Consider the following 18886-nt stretch of genomic DNA (forward strand, 5'->3'; position numbering starts at 1 on the left):
CTCATATAGTGTTATGAATTGGTCGAAACACTTTTTTTTTTTAAATATGATTTTCTATTCAAAATAAATCTTACAAATTATTATAAATATAAACTTAAATTTCACAAATTTTTATTTCTTTTTAGTGTATATTTATATCTTTATATAAATTGTCTATCTTCAATAGTTGGATAAAGTATAAACCTTGTATACAAAAATTCCTCATAGATTTTAACAATCAAACTCTTAACAGCTTTAATAATCGTTTATAAAATTATATTTATAAGATATCTTTTTCTTATTTTTACTCGTACGGCGATACAGTATGACAATTGAAATCTAGATATATCTATATACAGATTATTATATGATAGATTACGAGAACGTACCTTACGTTGCTCGTATCACCAAAACTGCTATGGTGTCTGTGCTTGTGTTTTCGATGTTTTCTATGTTTATGCCTACGATGTTCCTTGCGGGATCTGTGTTTTCTATGTTTTTTCTTTCCTTCTTGACTCTCGAGTAGCCTTTTCTTTTTTATTTTCTTCATATGCTTTTTCCTACGGTATTCCGTGCTGCCGCTCGTGCTGCTCGTTTCGATGTTCGTTTCGATATCCGTTTCGTTAGCGCATTCGTTGCTGTTCACTGTGAATTCTCCTACATTGGAGCAGACTGCAAAACTATTGTTATCGACTACCGCGTTTGCCGGAACGGCTTGATTGTTCGCGGAACGCTTCTCTTCCGAAGAGGATATTTGCCGGCGTCGTTTGCCCAATGAGAGAAGAGGATTCGGATCATATTCTATAAAATGATCGAGATAAATAAACATAATTCGAATATTTACACTAGACCGAGTAATTGTTAGAGATACATGAGATATATATGATACGTACCTACGAGAGGATAATTAGGCTGCAACAATCTGATATGGTTCAAGGGAATACTACCGCTGTCTCCATCGTCGAATTCCACGGTGACATATTTCTCGTCGTCAATCGGATTAGGTACGAGAGGTTCTACAGCGGTTCCCGGATACAAACATCTGTACTTTTCACTCCAAACCGCGCACAATCTTGTACCAGGCGGTAGCTCTTTTGTCGAACTCGGACGCACTTCTACAATCTGCGAAATAAACAGAAATGCGTTTTCATTTTCCGAAAATAAATTATCAACAAAAGTTATATTTTCTTTCACACATTTAATTAGTGTACAATACTACTGTTTATTATTTTGTTCATTATAATTATTTTACCAACTATATTTTACAAATTTTGAAGACATGATAAATGTATACACAGATATATGTATGGATGCATAAGTGAGTGTCTTTTAGATTCCGTATACATTAAATGGAGGACGATTTTATATCGTCTCTTTCTCATTGTTATCTATACTATAATTACCGCGTCTCTCAAAATCTCTTCTCGGGAATAAATGTGCGGTTTGTTGCCGCGTTCGCCGTCTAATGTGATGGCATAAACATCAGGCGCCTGCACAGCGCTGAGTCTGCCCGCGTAGAAAAGACCGCCGTTCGCCATGAGAACGCGCAGCTGATCAATGTCTAGATGAGCGGACGTCAGTTTGCATCGATTGACGATGGTCTCGTTGGTCCTCGCGACGGCAGCGGCGGCAACGGTCTTTGCGCATTGCTCATACTCCAAATATTTGCGCCGCTTGGATTCCTTCCGGTCGTGGCTCGGCGACTGCGATGAGCTGGACTTTCGCTTCTTCTTTTTCGATTTCTCGTGCCGCGATCTTTCCGGCTCTTTCTCCGATGGCTGTTCCACCGACGATTCTACCGGCGTCTCCTGTAAGATAAGCAAAATTTATGAGAACAGTTGCCTTTCTTTGGCTAATTTTATTGATCCTATTTGTAAATGTGTTCAAACAATTGAGATGTAAACGATCACACTTACGTTATCAAAAATGCAGATTTAATTGATATCGAGAATTCATATAGCTTTGTAAAATTTCTATGTTAATTTCTTAATTCGTCTATTTTCCCTGGTATTTTCAAATCAAAAATTCATAACTTTGTAAAAGTATTTTTTTTTAATTCTAATTCTTTTACACAGCCTACTTCAACGACATAATGATTTCACTACCTCGATCAGTTTTTGAATGATGGATTCTTCGGATGGAACGTTCTCAGATGGTACCGTGTCGTTTTCGTCGTCTTCCCAATTTTTCATCTTTATCTCCGCTTTCAGCTTTGGTTTTACTTTACCACCATGCTTCTCAAGCTTCATCTCTTGACTCAGTTTCGCCTTTTCAGCGATAATCGAGCTAATCACATTTTTATTGTGTAACGGAGTTTGCTTCACCGGCTTTGCCTTTGCTTTCGTGGCTTTTTGCATCTTGGATTGTGTCTTCGGGAGAGACACTCCGGACTTGAATGGTAACGGTGTATAGCCGGTTCTATTGTTAATGCATTGCTGAAGACGATTTCAAATTACAATTATATATGACACAGTTATATATGAAATTCTATAAAATGAATAAGATGTGTTTGGCGAAAATTAGGATACACGAAAAAAAAATTGTTTTAATGCAAATTATTTATCAAAATCTTACTTTGGTTTGTAAATGTCTGCTCTTTGAAGATAGCACGTAACCCACTAGAGAACTCTTGCTCTTAGGTTTCTTGGCGACAATTGTTTCCGTCAAGTGTCTAACGCTGCCCGAGGTGCACGTGAGCTTTCTTGGTCGTCCTACTTTTCTCTTCTTGGAAGCGGAGTTCAAGCTCGCGACAGTCGGTGCTGGTGATGAGGTATCGTAACCCAACTGAACAAATTTATGCATGATTTATTTTCTTGACCTTTTCAATGATTAGACCTTTTAATTACTGTTTGTATAATTTAAAATTTATCTTTTGATAAATAATTGATAAATGCTTTATATTTAATAACCTTGGATTTGTATTTTGTTGTTGTAAATATTCCAAACTTATTATATCATATATTAATTCAACTGGACTTATTCTTATATCTTATGATAAAAAAAAATCGATTATGCAGTAAATGAGTTTCCCACTCTAATAAATTTTTCACATTTGTCATTTAGCAGATTTAAGTATAAAATCAATGCAATATCTTCGATAAATGTTGTCTTTTTTTCTTCTTTTTACTTTATCTTTTTTTTTTTTATTTTCAATATGTTTATATTATTTTTGCCATCAATATAATCCAGTAATGTATATATTTATATATAAGCGTTGAGTAATGTAGGTCAAAGAAATATCTTCCCGCATTTATAAATAAATAAATTTATTTAGAAGATGTAAAGAGGAAATCTTGAAATAAATCTACGTACTGTTCCTGTACTCTTCTCGTCATCCTCCGGTACCGTTTTGCTGGAACCAGGGACCGGCGATGCCACCGGCGGTGCTGATATCGGAATACTAGGTATGCTATCCAGAAGCTTTATATGACTCCTAGGCTCACCGAGTTTCACGAGATTTACGTTGCACCTCGGCATAGCGAGGACGGCCGAGGCTAACGGTGGAGGTGCACCGTCCAACAATTCCGATGATCTCGACGGCGATTTTTGCAATGGAGAATTCATGGGATCTAACGTGAGCGGCGGCGACGACAATATTCCGTGCTCGGAACTGAAAAAATAAATCAATAATTGAATTATTTGAATTGGGAACCTTAAAATTTGGCGCGCTACATCTAATTTGGCATTTAATGAGTTTTTGAAAGTGAGAAAAGAAGTTTATTATCAAAAAATTTTTATTAAATTTATGGCAAACGATAATTGGCATCTTACATTTTGAATAGAATGATGCGTGTAAAGATACCTTTAAAGTGTTACTGTATCTTAAAAGTAACTCGCACTTACCTGGTGGAGGAATGGCTCTTCTTTCGCGGCCTGCCAAAGTTCTTCTTGTCGTCCTTCTTGGGAATTAACTTGGAGAGCTCTCTTTGCTTCTCTCTATATTGCCTTTGGATGTCGGCCATCCTGACTCTCATGTCCAGCTCAGTAGCATTCATATTTGGCCAATCATCATCATTGTTCTCGCAATTTCCTTTTCTAGCTATGAATTTCTTTGCCTCTAATTTGGTTCGTACGTTTTTATAATCGTGAATGTCTCTCTCTTCGACGGACATCTTTTGACTGTCAATCTCGCAGCTCGCTGGCTGATCGGGAAGAATCTTCGACTCGAACACTTCGCTTTCCGAGTCCGAGAAATCGTCTTGTTTGCCGATTTTATTAATATGGGCAGCATTATTTTGTGAATTAACGAATGTTTCGTTTGAGGAAATTTGCAGATCCTTAATACGCTTCGGGTCACGTTGATTGGAATAACTATCCCTATCGAAAGATTGATCTTCCATACTAATGACTTTGTTATTGATTTCTTCTTCAGAGAAATCAAGAATATCTTTAATATTCTTCGATTTCAGAGAGACTCCTTCTTGCTGTCTTTTTGTAGCTTCCGTTATCTTGTTTTTCAGTAGGGAAGCGTTATACTTGATGCTTTCTTTCGATTTTAAAACATCTCGTTCTTGCTGTTTCCTCATAATTTCCGTAGTTCTCTCTTCATTTTTATTAACTTCTTTCGACCTCTTTTGAAGAATTTCCTCCTGCTGCTTTCCCGTTCTGTCCTCGATCATTTTATCGTTATGATTCGGAAACGATTCATTCTTATTAATTTGTTCTTCGTTATTAAGCTTGGATCGTTTGGAATGATGCGAATCGTCATCCTCAATATATTTTCTCTTGCTTCCTTCTGGCTCGGGATAATTTGGGCCTCTGCCTAGATTCAATAGTAACCTACTAGCCTGTGAGATTTCCTCCGAGCTTTCCAAATTCAGTTTCCGGGGAGCTTTATCATCCACCTCCATAATTTGTTCAGCCAACGCGCATAGCAAGCCAAGGGAGTTGCCGACGTTATTATTATTATTATTCTCGCTCTGTTGATTCATTACCTTGCCTCTAACAGACAACTTTTCCGCAGGTTCTATGTCCGATTGAAGTTGTTCCGGATGACCGACTCGTTGCTCCAATTGTTCTATGCTATTCGACAATAACTCGAGACCACTCAGATCAATGGCCGGCTTTTGTTGGCTTTCGATTCTGGATTTCGTCTCCGAGGACGCGTCATCGGGTTTACAAACAGTCTGAGGCTTTTTGATTGGCTGCACCTCGCATCGCCAGACGGTCTTGGGTTTGACATAAGCAGTGACTTCACAGACGAGGTTCTTCTCTCTTTTAGCGAGCAACTTCTTGTCCTCAAGAGTCTTGATATTGTTGTTGTTGCTTCTGCTGTCGTTGTTGTTGTCGCCGAGCAGGCATGTTTCAGATATATTGCACGACTTGCTGCTATCGTTCAAGTGTTTGTCATTCTTTATCAACGACGAATACTGTCCCGATTCGTCCTGAACATGTCGTTCCGATGTCGTGGACTGCGAGGAAGAGGAGACCTCAATATCGACAGCACCCTCTATAGAATTTTGGCACGATCTTAAGAAATGCAGCTTCTTTGGGATCGTCTCGGAATGTCTGCGCGATTTGACGCTCTCCGTGTTTGATCTCTCGATGGATTCGTCAAACTTTTGAACGGTAGGTAGTGCCGCTGCCTCCTGCAGCGCTGCTGCGTTCTTTTTCAGCTTTTCCACCACATTCTCAATACCTGGATGATGAGATTTCTCCACTGTGTGCCTCTTTGTCGCCTCGGGTGATAATTTTTCGCAACTAGGCAGTCTGGCTCTCTCGCTGGTGGATGTTGGTTCGCACCGAGATGCCTCACAGCACGTCTCGTAGCAGCTTTCGTCGGCTTCCTGCTTAACGACCACCTGTTGCACGATTTCCTGATCGTCGCAATCGATATTGGGCATATCGAAAGACTTTACTGTGATCTGAGGCCGTATTTCGCCGTTCGAGATGTCCCTTGTGACATTTTTGTCGCAACTTTCACAATTGATTTTCGACGTCTCTGTAGAATCGGCGGATCTTTCTTTGAATCCGTTAAAGATCGGCGGTTCTGATGTCTTGACGCATATTTGACGATGAGCTTTAACATTCTCTGATGCGTCGATGATCTTTGATTCGACCTGAAAGGTACGTGATAAATATTATATTAATTATAAATATTATATTAGACGATATACAAAGGAATGAAATATGCATATTTGTTTTTTATTTAAAAAATTAATAATGAAAAAATCCAAATGTTTAAGTGTGTAAAATTGATAACATCATCAGAGTAAAAAAACTTTTCTCTATTTTACATTAATTGAAAAAAATAAACCTTTTATAAATTCTCTTTTTTAAATATATACGTTTATATTTGTTGAGATTAAAAAATAAACTTGGGATAATGATAGAGGTTTCACCTCTATCTTTTCATCAATCTTAGATTCTTGCGCAATGTCCTCTTCGTCATTGGGACAATTATCGCTTTGATCCACACTGACATCTCTCCTTCTTCCGAAAAACTCTAGATTCTCGTGGAAGCTGTCGCAATTCTCCTCGGTAATCTCAATGACCCTAGCACCGATCCTGCCACCCCTGACTGGTGTCTTGTCATCTTTGCTCCTCATCTCCTCCTCTGTCCGTTCGTCGTGTTCAATCGCCTTGACGATCGCTTTACCGTCCTTCGCCGAATACTTGGCGCAATCGGCCATGTTGATGATCGTGTTCTCAGCCTTATCCACCTTGGCGACGATACCGCAGACGGTCGGATTCACCGTAGTCGTGGTCGTCGTGATTCTGACGACGTTGCAGATTCTCTCCGTCGGCGGTGGCGGTGCCGCAATCTCGAAATTTCCCGGATTCGACTGGGACGCGACCTGGCAGGGACTCGGATTCTGCTCCTGCTTCACGAGCGTTTCCTGCTTCTGCTCCTCGATATCCTCGGGCGCATCGGTCTGATTCGAGGCATCCTGGACACCGAACGACGGCGGCTCGATCGCGCGAATCGTCGCCGGTACTTCCGGAGGTGGCGTCAAATACGACACTGGCGACGTGGCCTTCGCAAAAAAAGATATTTTCTTATATGAGGTTTTAGAAAAGCTTTAGAAAAATCTCAAGATTATCTTTACATTCTCTTTTACATTCTGCCCAAATCTCCTCCATTTCTTCGTGAAAACGAAAGTATCATAAGTAGAGAGCAAAACGATGTCAAGTAATTTTTTTTTTCTAAATCTTGCACGATTTTATGCATTGTTCTCTAATTCTTTCACAAGTTAGTTAATATTCTTCCACGAAAGCATCGAGAGTAAAGTAGAATTTGTTTTACATGGGCGAAACTAAAAGAGAGAGAGAGAGATATCTTCGACCGAAGGAGAGGAAGAAGAAGATAGATAGAGAGAGAGAGAGAAAGAGAGAGAGAGAGAGAGAAAGCGTATATTTATTCCAACGCTCTGGGATAATATCTCTTCAAGCGTATAATACAAAAAGATTGTTCATGTATAATTATTATGCAAGTATAATTTAGTAATATGATACAATGCGATGATGTGAGTTTATATGAGTGCTTATATATGCGACAATATAAATGTTTTAGTGTTTGTGTACATGTATAAGGTGTATGTTTGTATGAGGTGAGTTTATATGTAATGCATGTGAGCGCATAAAACCACACATATCCAATCTAATCCGTGATGAAGATTATCGTTTTACATGCAACATATCATATCATAGGATGTGAACACATAAGTGACTACACTTACAGAGCTCAGTAATGTAAAAATATACACTTATACATCCACACGTGACACAGCGCATATCGTAATTAGCGTTTTTGTATAAATTTATAGTATCATGATTACTATAATAACAATACAATATAACAGTGCGTCTAACATTCGAAAGTCGCTTGCACTAAAGCGACTAGGTCTAGATGTCATTTAATCAACGAGACATTCGATAATATAATTTGCCTTTAAATTCGTTAATCGATTTTGCATTCTATAACTTGAAAGCAGAATTCGGAGAAGCGCTTGTAAATTTTCGTTTTACACAAAGACAATGAGAGGAGACCGCCCTCGTGGTTTTTGACGTTTGAGTAGATCGAAACGAAAAACAGCTGTAATGCAGGATACTCGGTTGATGAGATTTAAGAGTATGAAGAGTAAGCATCTTAATGAGATAACCTCTTGTTTCAATCTTGAGCCACCGCGATCTATGATAGAATTGTGAGCAATGCTCGGACATTGCTCGCAAATCTAATGATAAGGCATGCATTGAAAGCTCTGTAAAGTTTGAAGTTGAGTTATCCTATAATGTCAATGAGTGCGGAACAATAATCCAGGTGTGGATGAAATGAGCGAAACGATTAATCTAATTTTTAGCTCGTTAGGCAGAAGAATACTTAGATTTATCTTTAATTGATATAGTTTAGTCTGCATGCTCTAAACTATACTAGTCACCTGCCTTTCCCAAGGTGGTGGTGCGCTGGAGATAATAATATTAAGGTATTTAACGTTGGTAGAGAAAAGCACCGTAGATCCCCCAATCTCAATTCTTGATAAACATTCAAGAGTGACCGTGTTAATATATTTCGCCGCGCCAATAACAAATAATAACATACATTTTATCGGAATTCAAAACGAGTCTGTTGTTGGTAGGTCAGTTAGTAATAGATTTAATATCCGCATTCACTTCGATTATTCCAATTTTGCAACTCACGGTTCAAAATGCAAATTTCCAAACCATTCGCGTAAAAACTATATTTACATCAATGATGCTGAATCCCCTTAATATCTGATACATAAAATGAATAATAATCCAACCAAAAAAATGGACCAACAATGAAATTGAGAAATTCCGACCTTGATATAAATCAAACGTCATCATATTGATTGCGTACAGCCTACGTTCTACCCGTCAAATAGGAAATTATCCAGTTAAGTACAATGAGAGAGAGGAAACCTCTCTCTTTCAATTTATTGATTAGAATAATATGCTGAATTCTGTCAAACGCTTTGGAAAAATAAAAAAAAAAAAAAAATGGAAACAGTTATCTTTCTAATTTGCTACATGTCTTATGTCGTCCAACATTCTTATGATGCATATTTGAATAGAAAAAGTTCTCCTCTACGCAAATTGACGAGGATCCGGCAATTAATTCACAGAAAGAGAGAGGGAGGGGAGAGAGAGATGGATGAGGGTGTGCAGCGGTGATTATGTCAAGCTCCGGGCGCGGTCCAGCCATTCGCATAATGTGGAAACGTTGCGGTACATTGTATTAATCATCGGGCAAACTCGATTTGCATCGGGTATCTGCATAGATATTGCGCCGGCCGATCAGCGTAATAATTCGCGCACGCATACATACGGTTTCGGTTTTGCTCCTAGATGTTTACAAACTCCTGTCCGAATAAACGGCTGAAAAAACGCGCCTACCTGCGATCTGCAGTTCGTGGCAGGCTCGGCCTGGCTGATCTGCACCAGCGCCGGCGCCGGTGGATAGTAGTGTAGCGTGGTGACCAGGGCCGCGTCCGGTACCAGGGCGCCAGTCACGGAGGTCATAGTCTGCAGTGCGGTCTTGGATGACTCGGTGGAGGACGCTGCATAATTGCATACGATATGTAATGCAAGATGTTGAATTCGATTCTCTCTCATTGCAACATGTTCAACTCTCTCTATCACTCGTACATGTATTGTATATCTTTCACGCGAGAATTTGGCAAAATTAATTTTCATCCCCTACATCTCGCTTTGTTTCCTTCATCACGATTCAATCTCGACTTTACAAGAAAATTTTTCAATATATTATGGCAAAAGATAAAAGCGAAATAATTCCTTCCTATATAGTTTACTGTCATTTTGAAGAAGAAATTTTTCCAACACAAAAATTGTCTCCCTCCTTATCGGAAAAGAAATAAAATCCTGCTCACTGATTATGGTAGTCGGACTGTTGCTGCATTCCGCTTCAATCTTGACGATCGGTAACGCGCTTTGCTGCTTCCTTTTGCTCTCGGTTAACACGAGTCGCGCGCCGCCGATATCACTCAGAAGCTGTATCGAGGGTGGCGGGGGCGGTAACAGGAGCGGCGGGGGCGCGACATTACCATTGTGATTAGAGTAATTCGGCCACACCACGGCTTGCTGCATTTGTTCTGTCAAAAGGAGAAATGCAAAGGAAAAAGAGAGTTGAGCCTCCTTCCCTCCGTCATCGAAAGGGAATCGAATGTTTATACGGAATGTTATACATTACCCGCGGCGTGAATGAGGATAACATGTCCGGACGGATCGCGGACCAGCTGCAAACCGCCCTGCAGGCCGGTGCCCATTTGTGGAAAGCCCACCGGTTCCGTTGGCATCGCTACAAAAGCCAAATTAATTCCTCACTCATTTAATATTCATTTCCATTACCTCATTATGTGTGTATGTCGTTTCAATTACATTTATAATCGACATCTGTAAATATGCAATTTTGAGCGCACAATAATTTGAATGATGTAAAGTTACACCGCCTTATCTAGATGATTGTTATCGTTATAATTTTAAAATCCAGGATATTAAATATATATATATATATATATATATATATATATATATATATATATCGTCGTTACTAAACTACGTTGTTATTATTATTAACATATGGCGCAAAAATGGGATTGGTCTTGAACATCTTAACGTTTTCGTCTCAATCCCTGAGAGCTTAAGCGAGCGACGAATTAAATTAAACGGTATGCGTGAATGATTTACGCGGCGCGAAAATACGCGCGCGCAAACGGCATATCGGGTGGCGATGTAGTTCAGTTGGCGTTATTTAGGATAAATGTCACTCGGTCAGCGGGGCCGGGGAGGGAGGTGAGAGCGCGAGGGGTGAATTCGATCCGAAATTGTATAGGGTCGCTCGTTAGTGGCCCGGTTAATCGCCCCGCGCTGACGGATGCGCGTAATACACGTCACGTGACGTTAATTAATTCGTATATATACTTTTGTCCATTGACGTGGTTCGTTTACGTCGCCAAAAATTTGGATACTACGCGAATTATGGAGCTTATTATTAATGATCACGTGTGGCTCTCTCTTTCTTTTTTTTTATATGTATATTCCTATGATTATTTTTGTATATTTTTCGCTGTTTTGTTTTCCTTTCTCATCTCTTTCTTTATGATTCTTTATATTCCTTTTTCATTCTGCCCACGCGTTTTTATTTGTATATAAATAAGGTATTTCTCTTCACTCGTGTATTATCTTTGACTTCATTGTGCGTACTATTGTTGCATATGTCAATGCTTCAAAATTTATGCTTGATTTATGCCCTATTTGTTCGATATGAGAATGGCAACAGAACAAAACTAGGAATCACGAAACATTCTTCTTTATCTTATTTCTACAAAGTGTCCGTTTAAATCTTGTAAAAAAAAATTCCCTGAAAAATCCTTAATCTTTCAGGTTTCTTTAAATTTCTTAAAGGAACTTAAAGTTTCAGGTAGAGAATGTCTGTAAAATTATTTTTTTTTGTGCGCGCTTTTTAATGATTTTCACATACCAAGGAAAAATAAAAAGCCATTTGAGTTTTAGTTGATAGATTTCAAAATACACTAAAAAACTGAATAGTATTCGTAAGATAAACATTTTTCTCCTGCACAAGACTTTTATCTTTTTATCATTACAAAAATTTACAATAAAAAATATGTACTGCATATTTTCTATATTTTGCTAATATATTAAATATGTGAAAACAGAGATAAATATATATATATTTAGAATACAAATTTTGCACAATTTAGCCAATATTGGTGGCAATAAAGGAGCAAATTTATCAAAAAAAAGTTTTTTTTTTTGAAATCTTTCAATAAAATTCCATGAAAAGACCCTGATTCTTGCAAGTGTAAAAAAAATCCCTGATAATCCCAGGTTCAGCATTCTTTTGCAGCGACTGGACACCCTGTAGATTCTATCTTTAAATCTACCATCCATTTCAAATTATCGTATGTGTTGGATGAAGGGGAATGCTATTGTATGCCGCTCATTATTCCTGATAATAATATTGCGACTACTCACCTGCAGCCGCTGCAGCCGGATACTGCCACAGCGTGGGCGGCCACGCAGTGGCGGCCGCGTCGGCCGCCGGTGCGCCGCCGATGCTGCCCAGGGTGGAATTCAGGCTGGAATTCAGACTGGAATTCAGGCTCAACGAGGGCGCGAGCGCCCCGGAGGGAATGGCAGTTAGGTGGGCCGCACGATCCTCCCCTCCAGGCCCTCCGCAGTGCACGAGGGTGGTGCCGCCTACCGCCATGGCCGTGCCGGAGCCTGCAACGGGGACTCATTCATCGGGGTTCATCATCCACCGCGAACCAGGGTGTTGATCGACAAGGGAAAGCCGCGCGCACGTCACGCTGGCGAGGAGCGAGAAACTCTGGAGGTACGAACGAGTCTCGTTTCACCCTCTTCGGCCAGTGATGTATGAAGGTGAGCGACGCGTGTACAGGTGAATATATTGGGCTCCAAGATATTTAAAATTCAACAAGTATTACCTAAATTTGGCAGGCGCATTATTTTAAATCACCTGATATTCACATCGTAAAACAATCTGTGCTTCTTCATTATGATTATTTCTGCGAATTTTAAGCCCGATATGATCATGACATATACAAATGTAAAATCTTATCTAATTTTTTTATTTTTAATATTTAGTAGAAAGAATATTGCCATTATTAGCGTTACCTGAGGCTTTATTATTTTTACGATGATATTATTTCGAAAACAATGTCGTTAATGGAAAAGTGAGATTAATTTCAAAGATATTGACGAAGATATTTAAGACTAATATAAATAATTTCTTGGAGACTAATATAAATAATTTCTTTTATATTTATTTTTTTTACAAAATAAAGGCACTTTCGTGCGAAAACAGGTTCGAGCTATCGATACCTCTTACAATTCTAATGGCCCAGTTGTTGCTGAGATCCGCTAATCTAAAGTACCTTTAACTGGGCGACTCGCGTACAGATACGCAGTCGGCCTCGCTGTTGCTGCGCGTGACTTGGCGCGAGACATTAACGTGTCTCTTGGTACAGCCCTAGGCAATAGTAATAACGGCGATATTTTTTCGCAATAAATTATGCTGAAGTCAGTGGAAGGTAAAGTTACTCCTTCGAGATATCGCTGATGCAGAAGACGTTAAACGCGGGAAAGCTCGATAAGGATCATGCGATCGATTTTAGAAGCATTCACGTGCACGACATCTCGATATCTCGATGCAGCAAACCTAAGGCGAGCCTTCTTTTCGCTTTAGGATTGAGGCTCGTAGTAATCACATTACGAGGATGCTGCGTAATTGGACACCGTATATGCTGACATTTGAAAGGGATATCCATTGAAAAATTAATTTTCGAGGTATTTTGATATTCCGCGCGCAAAAATTGTCATTCAAAGAATGATATCATTTCGCAAATTTGCGCGGAATTTCGTTGTTATCTAGAATTCTAAACCCGGCATCGAAATATGATATTCGCGTATGAAAAATACTATCAAGGCGAAAGAGCGATAACGACATTGAAACGCCACGTCGATTAAAATATAAAGGTAAAAATATAAATGGAACAAGAATGACAAAAGCGTCTTCTACAAATCGACATCGATATTTAGTCACGAATTGAATTTTTCAATGCGCGATCTTATTTTCATTGCGAGTGACAATCGCGCGATTACCGAAACGTACATTACATCTCACAAATAATTTCATAGGTGTGACAGATGACACGTTTTAACAAATACACTGGCGCTAACTGAATTCATATTTCTTTAAAAAAAAATTGTATTAAATATCTTTTTCACTTTTTTTGCGAAAAGTAAAATTCTGTCCTATACACCTGCATCTTTATATTCATATAAATCGAACTTTATCGAGCTTTTTATTTACGGATTACGGGATAAGTTTCAACGTAATCGTTCGTGCGACTTCAAGTTGAGGAAGAGAGTTTCGTAGAAAATGCCGAAGGAAAGAGAGAGAGACCGATACTCACCTAGGTTGTCCGGCTGGAAATGATGATAGCTCGTCGCATGATGCGACGTGTGATGACTTAGGGAGACATTGCGCATTGACGTCGAAGTCTCCTGGTGTTGTAACCGCTGTCTCGCCACAGCGATGCCGACCGGTATGCCACCGGTAGCCGCGTTCGAGACCGCTATCCCTGAAACGATTAAGGAAATCGCGCGTGAATGGTCGCTATGGCAAAGGACACGATCCCGCAATCGGCCGCAAATCTGCCCGAACTGCTCGTCTCTTCGATCTGCCGATCGTAGAATTTACGAAAGTTTACGCGGACTAAGAAACAAGCTCTCGACTCTGGAAGGAGATTCCCTTTCGCGAGGGACATGGGAGGAATGAGATCGATCTATCGTCAGTTGTCACAGAGATCACACGTCTCTCATTTTTCGACTTGACGCTATTAGTAATTGCGTCATGTGTCGCGTTGTTGAAGATTGAGAAGCAGCTTTTGACTTTAGAGAATTTAAGAAATGTAAAGTATCGAGTCTAAATTACCGTGGCAGCTACAAAGAAACATCTATCATTGCGAGTGAGTATAAAGAAAAGGATTTTCGCGAATTACGAATCTGTAAGGTCGTAATTAAAAGTAAACACTCGATTATTTCGATACAGAAATTTTCCTCGAACGAGGAAATACTTCCAATAGAAACTCCATTCACACACGTGTTTTATATCCGATATGCATTCGTTTAAATCACCGTCCAGATCTTCCTCCCCTCCCCTCCCCTCCCTTCCCTTCCATTGATTGGCCTTTTCACCGAAAATCTCGCCGAATACATCTTGCACGTTTTATCGAAAGGCAATTTACACTTTGAAACGCATTTCAAATTTCAATCGCCGTCTTGATTTATCCCTTCATTCGTCTACTTTGGATGAGCCTCGACATTTTTACTTTGGAGAAAAGAGGAGCGCGCCGAGTCTACGCGTCGCGTATCATCGATGCACTCGAAAGTGTATTCATTTAAATCACCATCGTCTCTTCCTCATCTCACCTTCCTCCTTTTTTTTTTCCGCCACCTCGTCGCGGGCCCGACACCTCTCCTCGGCGGCCTTCGGTCGGCGACGCGACGCGACGCGCGTTACGCTCGCATGACGTAACACGTGCGGGCATCACGCACACGAGAACCGGTGCGAGAGCGCGGATGTCGGGACCGGAGAGGGTCGAGACTCTTTCGAACCACGCCTTGTGTTTGCGTCGCCATGCGTGCCACGCACCTCCTACTTTAACGAGACTGTCTGCCTCTCCCTTTCTCTCTCTCTCTCTCTCTCTCTCGTCTCTCGCCTCCTCCTCGTTCTTTTCCTCTTCGCCAACCGACCGACCGGTCCTCTCGCGCGATCTCGCACCGTCTCTCTCTCTCTCTCTCTCTCTCTCTCTCTCTCTCTCTCTCTCTCTCTCTCTCTCTCTATCTTTTTCTTGTCGCCATCTCGCTCTCGCACTCTCCCATATCGCGCATTTCTTTCCTCGTCTCTCCTTTCTGTGCGCTCAACGCGGCTATCAAAAAAAGCGTCACGCCACCTTCGCGAACGGCGTGATGATTTTCCGCGTGATCGATGAAAAATTTGATTATGTCGATTCGAACGATATTTTCGATATAGATAAGAGCTTTGTGTATGTACGCAGATCGCGCACACAGACGAACGACGATGATTCCTCGTTGAACAACGTAATTATCTTTGATTTTGTGTAATCCTATCTTATATATATCTTAATGAAAATTTGTTTTCACGTTGCGTCATCTGTACGTCAAAAATGAAGGTGAGGCTACGTGAGAAATGCGATTACGTCGATTACGTTTAGATGTTGGAGTAAATTGACGACAACGTAATTATACCTCGTGATTTTCAAAATATCTCATGTTGTGTGTTTTAAAGACGCGTATATGAATAAAGATTCTTCTATTATACTGTATTGTTGCATCGAATAACCGACTATTATCCGTATGATTGTCGGAAAACGCGATTTTATCCTCGAAGATATTTTTACTTCTTGAATACAATCTTACATCGCGCGATTATTATACGATTCGATTGCGTCCTCATCTCCTCGATGATTCCGCCATGTATCTCGAGATATATCGTCGTACGATTTTCATCGCGCATCTGCCTCTAATGATACGATCGTCGTATAATGCTCGCATCGGACACAAAGAGAATCAAAGTTCGGCGCGAGCGACAAAGAGACGCGATAAATTCGATATCTCTTCTGTATGACAATTAATTTCGGACTACGCTGAATTAGAATGAATAACAGACTCCGATAGACACTTACCGTTCTCGGATTTAGGTGGAACGGGCTCAATCTTGACGGAGGTCGTGGTGGCGTGCAGGGACGTGGAAACTTCGGCGACTTGGCAGGGCACCGAAGCCAGGGGCTCTCTCTTAACTGTCAAACCGGCACCGCCATTGTTGGCAGCCGCGTCCTGACCGTTCCAAGACGAGGCGACAGGTAACGTCCTGCTGCATCCCACGTCCGAATGCACCATCTTGGTCTTTCCTGAAATTCGTCCTTTTCCAGGTTAGTCGCGCATATATAATCGAAAATCTTCTGTAATTCAATTTAATCCACGAGCATCATTCGCGACAATAGTCTCGACAACATATAAATTGTCCTTTTCTCTTTGATTCCTCGGAGTTATAAATTCTAGAATTCCAAGAACTCTCCGAGAAATCTCAACGGAACCAAAATAGATATAGCTTTAGAGAGATTAAAAGATTACATTTGAAGAAGATTAGAAAGTGATCGGAATGATTCGAAAGAAGCTCGGGCATGCAAAGATGAAGATCTATTCGAATAAAACGCGATCGTCAAGGATACCAAGTCCGCCGGCAGGATATTCGTACCGTTGCTGTTCCTGCAGAGGCATGACGTCCTGCTCGATTTGTTCTCCAGCTTCACCGGTTGGCCTTGACTCGGCAGAAAGGCCTCCCGCTTCTTCGTGGCCGTAGCGGAACCGGCGACGGCGCCGGTGGTGGCTGCTTGAACGGCGCCACCGCCACCACCGTGCACCAGCATGCCGCTGCTCGTGCTGCTGGTGTTGGTGAGGCAGGACGTGCCTGAATTGACGGTGACGTTGCATCCTGCCGCATCTATCGGCGGTTGGTACTCCTGTAGAAGAACGCCCGTCGTCGACGCGACGTTGGCCGAGTTGGGCGACGAGAAGCTGTTGATGGTCAGCGTTGGCGCGCTGCCGGTCACCAGGGACAGCTGGGGCGAGAACGCGTTCTGATGAAGGCCGCCTTTCGCCAAATGCAGAACACAAGAAACTCGCGTTATTGCCGAGGCAGGTGAATTATCACGTCGCGGCGTCACAATGACAGTGGACGCCCGCGAATTGTGACGCGCGCGTCACAATTTATTGTGCTATTTCTGCAGCAGTTGATATCACACGCCGATAATGTGGGATAATTCGAAATGGCAGGGGGGGGGGAGAGAGAGATAAAGCGTTTCCGCCTCCATTGTAGCAAATGCGATCGGAAAAACTCGCTTCGATTTTTTTTTTTTTCTTGAGGCTCTCTCGGAGATGCTTTCTCCGCGCGGAAAGTGCTACAAGTTTTGTCGATCCGTTGTAGAACTGCTATTCGCGTATAACATGCGAAAGAAATAAGAGATATCTGTTTGTGTGTGTGTGTGTGTGTATGTGAGAGAGAGAGAGAGAGAGATTCTAATTTATCCTTGTTATATTACTTCCATTTCTTCGCTTCGCTTATCAGATTTCGCTGATTAAATTCGTCAAGTTCTGATTAATATAAGATGAGAAACTTATAGAATGCGTCGCGATTTGTGACGGCAATCATTCCACTCTGCCGAAATCAGAGATATAATACACAGTCTATATTTAATTTTTCGCGATATAGTTTCGTATTCCTCTACGTTTATTGCACAATAACATTTCACAAAAGGATAGAAGAAATAAGAAACCTGTATAATTGATAAAACACTATCTACAATTCTATTCTTCCTCGTTGGTCTTAAACTGCACATGCACACCTTTAAGTAATTCCAAAAATACTTTAATACTTATAAAAAAAATATATACGTTACTAAATACAGATGTACGTCATCTCTCTCGTTCCGGAAACAAAATTTTACGCATGCATATATTAGCTCCGTGATATTCCCAAATTCTCGTAATGCTCTTCACGAGAATTTTTGACGGAATACGTTCCCTTACCGTGATGCAGATGGTGGAGGCCGGTGAGGTTGAGGGTGTGTTGGGTGTGCTGCGTGTGCTGGGCGTGATGGAGGCTACCGGCAACGTTAACGCCGACACCCTGAAGACTCAGGGCCTGCTGGCCCGCTGCCGCGGCCGCGGGCGCCAAATTCGCCAGGTTTTTCGCCAGCAGCTCCAGCTGCGTCACGGGCACGGGGCTGTAGGGCGATCCCGGCGGTGGCGTGGGAGCGCCCCAGGTGTAGCCACCCACCCCAACCCCGACCGCCGCGGAAAACACGCTCTCTGAAACTGGAGAATCCGCCGTCGCCGATTAATCGACCCGCCTTACCGCGAACGAACGATAAGCGTGTATATACGGTGTCCCGTGTCCTCTCCCCGCCGCGAATACACAGAGACACGGTATGATATTTGGCGATTCTAGATCGCGGACCACTTGACCGTGTGTGTCAATCCGTTCGACACGTACGCATGCTTTTTCTCCACTCGGAAAATGATATTTTGCTGTACAAGGTAGAATTTTCTTTATTTGTGTAATAACGTAGTCTCTGGAATATTTAGAGCCTCGTAGATAAATATAGGGTGGAAAAAACATGGAATGATCAAGGATTTCATTCGTATCTGGAAAAATCAGAAAGTTTTTAATAATGAATTTTTGGGGGGATTCAGGGAATTAAAAAAAAAAATTCCTCTCTGTGATAATTTTGCTTCTATATATAAGCAGTGGACAATCCGCCGATTAGCCAAATTGTAAATTATATATTTAAATAATATT

The 18886-nt window shown here is 41.1% G+C and overlaps 1 protein-coding gene across 4 annotated transcripts in view; it reads right to left on the minus strand.

The window, feature by feature from the left end:
* LOC126856125 (uncharacterized) overlaps positions 1 to 18886 on the minus strand; it is a 47439-nt gene that overhangs the window by 2107 nt on the left and 26446 nt on the right. For 2 of the 4 annotated variants that reach the window (XM_050604352.1, XM_050604353.1), the window contains exons 4-19: positions 18115 to 18402; positions 16784 to 17179; positions 16212 to 16436; positions 13917 to 14084; positions 11953 to 12201; positions 10148 to 10255; positions 9828 to 10049; positions 9334 to 9497; positions 6321 to 6956; positions 3823 to 6038; positions 3292 to 3589; positions 2554 to 2763; positions 2085 to 2414; positions 1383 to 1787; positions 873 to 1101; positions 369 to 780 (exon numbers count right to left, since the gene is read on the minus strand). In XM_050604352.1, coding sequence (XP_050460309.1) covers positions 369 to 780; positions 873 to 1101; positions 1383 to 1787; positions 2085 to 2414; positions 2554 to 2763; positions 3292 to 3589; positions 3823 to 6038; positions 6321 to 6956; positions 9334 to 9497; positions 9828 to 10049; positions 10148 to 10255; positions 11953 to 12201; positions 13917 to 14084; positions 16212 to 16436; positions 16784 to 17179; positions 18115 to 18402 — 6556 coding nt within the window. The remainder of the gene's footprint in view (positions 1 to 368; positions 781 to 872; positions 1102 to 1382; positions 1788 to 2084; positions 2415 to 2553; positions 2764 to 3291; positions 3590 to 3822; positions 6039 to 6320; positions 6957 to 9333; positions 9498 to 9827; positions 10050 to 10147; positions 10256 to 11952; positions 12202 to 13916; positions 14085 to 16211; positions 16437 to 16783; positions 17180 to 18114; positions 18403 to 18886) is intronic. The other 2 variants (XM_050604354.1, XM_050604355.1) reach the window with 2 other exon arrangements.

This window comes from Cataglyphis hispanica, chromosome 17 (assembly GCF_021464435.1).
Source record: "Cataglyphis hispanica isolate Lineage 1 chromosome 17, ULB_Chis1_1.0, whole genome shotgun sequence".
Lineage (NCBI taxonomy): Eukaryota > Metazoa > Arthropoda > Insecta > Hymenoptera > Formicidae > Cataglyphis > Cataglyphis hispanica.